Below are 8,097 nucleotides of genomic sequence, written 5' to 3' on the forward strand. Positions count from 1 at the left end.
AAACTATATGAAGTTTGTGTTATTCAGTTCTTCAAGTTACATCATGCATATGTATACATATACACACCCATGTGTGTATGTACATACATACACACATATATGTATATACATACACACGCACACACACACACACACACACACACACACATATATATATATATATACATATACATACACATATGTGTATGCATGTATGTATGTATGTATGTATATGTGTGTCTACAAACACACATGTAGGACATGATCCGTTGATACCATGTGTCAAATTAATGAAATGACAAATTCAATATTATGGAATGTGAATTTAACTAATTAATATATTTGATGATATTACACTCACGACTATGCATATCAAAATTCAAATGATTTGGACACTTTTATATATGTTATCTAATTATAGATATTTAGATTTATTTGAATATCATTTTATACATTAAAATAAAGTGATATGATGAGCTATCAAACAGTTATATTATTGTATGCAATTTTGTATACTCGATCTATTTAGTAATATCATTAAATACAATAATTAGATTGATTGAATATTACACACACACACACTGATATATTATAACAACTCTCTAGTTCAGGATGTGGATGTTCGTAGCAACGCCAACTTCTTATTCTCCATGATTAGCAGATTCGGTTGGTTGATGTAGAGGGGAAATGGTGTATGAATTTGAGCCGCATATTGAATTTGGGATCAAAGTGATAAGAGCTTAAAAATTTTGTGTATTGTGTTGTGGTGGTTGGGATTTGAAAGGTGTATAATGTTTGCAAAAAATGATTTAACATATAATAAGTGTAAGAGTTTTATGAATGGTACTATAAATGTCAGTACAATGGTTGTGATCACTACTAGAATTTTTTCTATTACCTATGGATTTTCCTAGGAATTTTTCATTAAAATTTGTAGGAAATAAGCTTTTTGCGAATTTTTCTACAAATTTATTTTCGCAGCTAATACCTTCGTGGATAATTGTTTCTTGCCAATTTCAAAATTTGCAAAAACAATTCTTATGATTTTTGCTATAAAAAAAATCTATAGAAAACTTTCTTGCAAAAAAAAATGGGAGCAAACTTTCTTGTGGAAAAAGAATTCTTAGAAAATTTGCAAAAAATATTCTACAAATTTTAAAATCCAAAAAATTTTTGCAAGAAATTTTTCACGAAATTTAAAATTTGCAAGTAAATTTCTTGCAAAATCAAAATTTTCCAAGTAAATTTTCTGCAAAATTAAAATTTTGTAGGTAAATTTTCTGCAAAATTTCAAATTCGCAAGTAAATTTCCTAGGAAAAAATCGCAGGTAATTTTTTATAATTTTTTTAATATTATTCCCAGGTCTAGGCTGCTTACGATGATGATGATGGAATGCCCCGCTATTATGCTAGAATTCACAAGGTGGTTTCAACAAAGCCATTTAGAATGCGGATCAGTTGGCTTAACTCTCGAAGCAACAATGAATTAGGCCCAATAGATTGGGTAGGTTCTGGTTTTTACAAAACCTGTGGGGATTTCAGGACTGGCAAGCATGAAATAACTGAATCATTAAATTCCTTTTCACATAAGGTAAGGTGGACAAAAGGCGCCAGAGGAGTTCTTCACATCTTTCCTGGGAAGGGAGAAGTCTGGGCTCTCTATAGAAACTGGGCTCCTGATTGGGATGAAAATACTCCAGATGAAGTTATACATAAGTATGATATGGTGGAAGTGCTTGAAGATTTCAATGAAGAGGAAGGTGTATTGGTCACACCACTTGCTAAGGTTGATGGTTTTAAGACGGTGTTTCACAGACACAGTCATGATCAGGCAAGAAAGATTCCTAAGTACGATACTTACCTGCAAGTTCATTCTTAATTTGAAGCATATTGCATAGTTCATTCAAGAAAAGAATTTGTTTTGATAATCATACTCAAAGCCCTTAACTCACTCATTCAAGTACATAAATAATTTTTCAAGGTTTAGTGAAAACATCGATTAACCACCAAGGCCCATTATAACAAAAAGAAAGCACATATATAAACTACTGAAGCATATACTAACTCAATACCCATATCATAGAATGTAAAACATTGATGATGTACTTGATAATGTGTGTCATCACTTTATTAACCAAAACCAAGCAAAGAAACTAAACAATGACAAGAACCTTCTCAAATTTGGATGACCAAAACTTTCCTGAACTCTTTAATTTTAAACCTATTATCATCATAATCAAAACTAAGCAAAAAAAAAAAAAAATAGCGATGATAATAACCTTCTCAAAGCAAGATGGCTGAAACTCTTTCAGTCTAATTCCAGTCCATGTTAGTTCCTGATTTATAAACAAAAAGGTCAAGATTTCATTTAACATCATTATAACAATGTCATCATAAAAAACCACTAAATTAAATAACACTCACAATTGAAAAAAAAAATACTAAAGATTTAATCTATTGCATTCAAGACACAAATCAAATATGTTAGGACAAGAAACTAAATAGAATATGAGGTAATACACCTTTTTCAAATATCACCCTCCTCATCACTCCTCCAAATTTTTCTTAAATTCTCTTCTTTATACAAGATTCGTTTTAACTTATTGTATTCCTAATAATTCAACTTTCAGTCTTTGGTGAAGCTGTGAACCGAGTAATTTACTTACACAAAAGTTTGAATAAGTTTAACACACACTAACAACCATACATATATATAACAGAATCAAGCCCGAGTGTAATGGCATCATCAACATTGGATTATAAAATGAATATTCCAGCAAATAAAAACCATTAACTTATTTATGTATTGATTTATTCTTTTTCAGCAACACTTGAATGGGATATACGATCCTCCTCGAACAACAACTTTAATTTAGACGGTGATAGTGAATGGAGCAGTGAATACCCCACTGATTTCAGTTCATGTGGTTTCAGTGAAAGAAGGAATTGAATCATGTATACAAACTTATTCAAACTTTTAATTCCATGTCCTCTACAATCCCAACAAAAGAGCACCCACGAAAATAACACCCCAGGATCCTCACCAACAGTAGTATGATATATAAATGGGATATATATATATGTATAACTAGCTGTAATCCAATGATTAAAATTTATTTATTAATGGATGAGACATTACTCTACTTTAATTTTAGAATAAAACACCAACAAAATTCAACATGTTTGATAAATAGCAAATTCTTTAATCAGATTCAATTTTTTTTTCAGTTTAACCAATGATCTTTAATTCAAATTTTAACCAATGATTTTTATTTCAAATTTTAAGCATACAGATATATTAACTAAATATTTGAATAAACTTTTCGGTTACAAGATATCCTAGAGAATAAAAATAAATAAATAAATAACGCAGTCAAAACTTATGTTTGCTTTCCATTGATATGGCTTTGATTCTGAAGCCCCCAACCTCATTCGCCACGAGAGAAGTCTTATCATCCTTGTCATAAATAAACGCGAGAAGAACATGCTTGAATTCCTCATATGCTTCCTTAAATACAAAGCCAACCGTCAGAACCAAACAACACCAAAAAAAGGAAGAAAAAAAAAGAAAAACAGAGTGAATTCAATTTGACGAATTCAATTTGACGAATTCAATACCGAATAAGCGTCGAGCGCGCAAGAAGCGAGAGCCATCTTGAGACACTCGATAGCAGAGTCTTGATCCTCCGCGGTCCCTTTCCGAAGAAGCTCAATAAATTTCTGCAAAAAGGAAAAAAAATGAAGTTAGGTATAGGGTTGGTCAGAATTTGCGATGCGACTAGAGAAGAAAAGGAATGAGAATCTGTTTGTGCAAGCGGAAGAGAATTTTGCGGTCGGAGAGGATGGAGGGGACTGTATACACCCAATTTCGTCCGGGGGCATGCAAACAACGGGATAGAACTTTAGAGGGCCCAGAAGCCCAAAACAAGCCGATTTTAGAAGACTGGAACGGGCTGTTCCAAAACCGGAACGGGCCGTTCCAAGGTCTTAAAAAGGCCAAAAACCCCAATTTGGAACGGGCTGTTCTGAAATTGGAATACGCCGTTCCAAGATTGGAACGGGCCGTTCCAAGATTGGAACGGGCCGTTCCAAACTCCTCAAGAAAGGGCTAAAAGCTTAACTGGAACGGGGCTGGAACGGGCCGTTCCTAAACCGGAATGGCCGTTCCTAAACCGGAACAGGCCGTTCCTAAACAGGAACGGGCCGTTCCTAAATCGGAACGGGCCGTTCCAAGGCCGTTCCGGTCTAAGAAATTACGTGTTATTCTCACTACTGGAACGGGCCGTTCCGATTTCAGAATGGGCCGTTCCAGTATACGAATTTTACACACAACGACCATGTCCAGAACGGGCCGTTCCGATTTTGGAACGAACCGTTCTGGACCCTTTTTAAAGTCTATAAATAGACCGCTGGGGCTCATTTCTCAAGACCCCAAAAAATTCGTCCAGACTCCTTAGAGCACGAAATTTCTCTCTTTTTCTCTCTCCCTCTCTCTTTTGTATTTCTTGAGATTTTGTGAGGCATTGTAGTGTGAAGGGTTGCCACAAAGCACCTATAATTTCCATATTGGAAGATTTAACAAAGCTTGCTACGAGGTATTTCAATTAACCTTTTTCTCTCTCTTTTATTTCTTACTTTTGATATTTATTTTTATAATAAAAATAATCATGTAGATATTTTAGAGTCAATTGTTTAATTTAAATTTCAAGCATGTAAATAGTCATCAATAAAAGGGGATTTAATATTTATATTATTATTATTTATAATGTTAACTTCGTCATAGGATACCGATTAAGGGTGTTGTAGGGGTGCTTAATACCTTCCCTACACGTAACCGACCCCCGAACCCAAATTCTGGTTATCAAGGCCATTATTGGACTTTTAAAAACCTTTTCTTTTTCTAATATTTTGAGTAAAATATTGGTGGCGACTCCATGAACCTATTTTCAAAACCATTAATTAAGGATTAGTCTGGTGTCCGGGCATTCTTTGATTAATGAGACTTTTAAAAGGATGTCTAAACCATAGGTCGCAAGATCGGAAATTTTCGGGTTGCGACAGATGGCGACTCCACTGGGGACGTATAAAGAGGGTCAGGCCCATTTAATTGATGAAGTTAATAAAAAAAATATTTTAAATATTTTTCCCCTTTACTTTTTTGCTTTATTTGTTTGGCTTTAATATCTATTTGCCTGTTTAAATTCTGCACCTGTTTGAATAAAATTGTACACAATCTTTTGCACACAACAGTCCCCCCTACACCTGAGGGCATGAGGGTAATAAACATAGGGAGTGGTTGACGTACGACCGGTCAAGTTTGGCCTTGGAGCCTGCGAGCCTTGTCGGAAATCACACTCAAGGTGATAACCGGTTACTCTAGCCCGAAATACTGCGACAGACCTTAGAGTTTGCCAGGTGACGGCGATAGAGATACTGGGTCCCTATAATGGGGGCACCTTGGGGGCCTTAAGACTAGTGAGATTAGAGCTGTCCTATACAATGCACTTTTCTTGCAGGGACCACAGACCAAGGATTTAAACGTGACTGTTCGCGGGTGTACATTTGTTTGAGCATATGTGTGTTGCATTTGTTTGTGTTTATTTATTTCAAATGGATAAGAATTACAAACAAATAGATATTAATAAAAAAAATATATATGATAAAATTTTAACTCCCTTCTGTATACCCTAACTCTAAAGCATCATATAGGGTAGTTTATTTCAAAAAAAAAAAAATATAGCAAAAATCATGCATCATTCCCCTTTAGTAACAAAAAAAATGATAAAATTTAGGCAAAAACAAATATCATGCATCTTTTAGTTTAGCATATGCATTCATTAGAAAATGGAAGGCACATAGTACGTAAAGATTTTTGAGAAAGGAGAATATTCTTAAGTACAAGATTCGTGTGCCCTTATATTAAGGAGGCCTACTAAATTTTGGACTCTCGTCATCTTTTCAACAGAAGGCAAAGTCTACATCTTCTCAGACTTCTTCCAATCTAGAAAGATGTCATTCCCCAATTCAAATAGGAGATTATTTGAAATTTCGAAAAGGAGGCACGCAAAAAAAAAAGAAATTAAAGCAATATAAAGAAGAAGAAAAAAAGAATTTGCTTCAAAATAAGCTCCATTACACCTCCAATTTGTTATCAAATCACTCCAAACTGCATCTTTCTTCTCTGACTCATTAACCTCGTCAACAAAGATGGAAATTTTGGCATCACCAAAATAATGGGGAACCCGAAGATCTTATTGACGGTTACTTCTGATGGGAATAGCAAGAAGAATCTGAGAAGAAACGAAGATTAATTGCAAATCAACGAACGAGCAAGCATGTCCATAGGGACATCATTCAAGCATGAGCTTCTGTAGCCTCAACGTCATCAAAATGCACCGAAAGATCTTGTACAAAGAATTTTCTCTAAACAAACAAATCAATGAGAATGATATTTGTTGAATTTCTCAATCATCTTTGCATCCTATTTTATGTTTCATATAGACAACATGCCTTTCTTGTAAATAATAAATAAGAATAAAAAGGGAAATCTAACCTGTGCGTGTTAATCAAATAATAAGATCACTGGTAATCAAGTCAAACTCGATACATCAAATTGGAAGCACTTAGAAGACCAGTAATTGTGCAAGAAGACTGGGGGGCATAACACGCCCAAATTGACGATTCAAATACCGAGAGTTCCCCATGCAGAAATGACAACTGTTGGGATATAAGGAATGATCAAGAATGAATGAATCCTTGCTTTTAGGGAATTACAACAAAACCCAATTGAAGAATAAAGGCATTGTAGGACAAAACCCGCTAGGACGAAAATCCGTAAAGGGCGTCCTAGGCAAAAATTAGGGTAAAGAAAAAAAGAATCAAAATCCCGATAGGATACGTCCTATGCAAAAGTTAGGGATACATAAAAATAAAAAAATATTAATGCCTGCTTGAGTTGAAAATCGAAAGGCGGCTTGAGTATTTCCTTTAGAAAGCAAGAATTCATAAAGGTTTCACTCCGAAGTCAAAACACCCACATTCAAGCAAGTGGGAATGCATTCCTAACGTAGTTCAACCAATTGTCAACCATGCCTCTCTAGGGGGCAACCTCGGTTAATCTCTTTGTGTATGAATCACGAACTCGGGGCATGCCCGGGCCTTCGAGCTTTGTTAAAGGGGCACGTGTAAATTGAAAGTACTATTTTAAATGCCATAACACTCTTTCGTTTCTCTTCTCCCTCTAAATATCCACTCTAGGCCTCATCCATCGACCCTTAACAAACAAAATGTATTTGCAACAAAGAAGCTTGGAAAGGATAACAAAGGAATAATCAGGAATTCAAACATGACTAGGGTTTGATAAAATAAAGACATCCCATACCTCATGAGTGCTGCGAAAAAAAATGAAGGCCCAGGTAGAAACCCACTAAAGGGGGGCTACGCAAAATTAGGGCAAGATCCGGTAGGGGCTCACATTCGAAAAGGGCAACCTAGGAAAAAGTAAGGATCAAAAATGTCTGCTAGGGAACACATCTCAAGTGACCTAGGCAAAAATTAGGACGTTAAAGCAGCAACCTGAGTTGAAAACCGAAAGGCAGCTCAGAGGAATCATCCAATTAGAGTACAACCCCAAGTCATCACTCCACTTTCCAAAAAGGCTAAAACACAATGATAGCTTCCTTGTAGCAAATACGTTTTGTTTGATAACCCTAAACACTAAAGCCTACCTTGGCCAACCCTTCTTCTAAAAAACCCTTTTTGAAAAATCCCTTCTAACCACCCTTTTGAAAAATAAAATAAAATAAAATAATAATATAACATTTCTTCCTTCCTTTCTCTTGACCCTTATGGCATTAAAATGGTACTGAAAAGATACACGGAAAATGCACAGTGAATACTCACAGAGGGAAGGCCGAGATGTCCTCAAACAGAGTTTAGAGACGCTTGACCACACATCGACTAGATAGTCAAGGAGCCACTGAAGCTTGAGTTCAAAAGAACATATCCCGACAATAATCACAAACGACATGGATAAAAAGGAATCGTCAACATTGACCTTAACACGTACATGTTAATTTCCTGACAAAAAAATTGAATTGCATATTTAAGACTAAACAC

At 35.2% G+C, this 8,097-nt stretch overlaps 1 protein-coding gene across 2 annotated transcripts; it reads right to left on the reverse strand.

The window, feature by feature from the left end:
* Positions 1-1,403: 1,403 nt before the first annotated feature.
* Positions 1,404-3,824, reverse strand: LOC109794221 (uncharacterized). Of its 2 annotated transcripts, none has more exons than XR_014432972.1 (4): positions 3,598-3,824; positions 3,407-3,483; positions 2,259-2,315; positions 1,404-1,840 (listed from the first exon to the last, which is right to left on the reverse strand). XR_014432972.1 is itself a non-coding variant. In XM_083072322.1 (4 exons), exons 1-4 carry the CDS (start codon positions 3,631-3,633, stop codon positions 1,562-1,564), a joined length of 453 nt encoding a protein of 150 aa, XP_082928448.1. In that variant the 5' UTR covers positions 3,634-3,824; the 3' UTR covers positions 1,404-1,561. The 2 variants fall into 2 exon arrangements, 1 of the variants encoding a protein (XP_082928448.1); XM_083072322.1 differs by having other exon boundaries at positions 3,407-3,487.
* Between the last annotated feature and the right edge of the window lie 4,273 nt (positions 3,825-8,097).

This window comes from Cajanus cajan, chromosome 4 (assembly GCF_000230855.2).
Source record: "Cajanus cajan strain Asha chromosome 4, NIPB_CcT2T_4, whole genome shotgun sequence".
NCBI lineage: Eukaryota > Viridiplantae > Streptophyta > Magnoliopsida > Fabales > Fabaceae > Cajanus > Cajanus cajan.

Excerpts from the sequence above, each read along its gene's own strand:
- LOC109794221 (XM_083072322.1), bottom strand. The coding sequence starts at position 3,633 with ATGGCTCTCGCTTCTTGCGCGCTCGACGCTTATTCG. Across the intron at positions 3,488-3,597 it reads GCGCGCTCGACGCTTATTCG|GAAGCATATGAGGAATTCAA; the intron begins GTATTGAATTCG and ends TTTGTATTTAAG. Across the intron at positions 2,316-3,406 it reads CTTCTCTCGTGGCGAATGAG|GAACTAACATGGACTGGAAT; the intron begins GTTGGGGGCTTC and ends TTTATAAATCAG.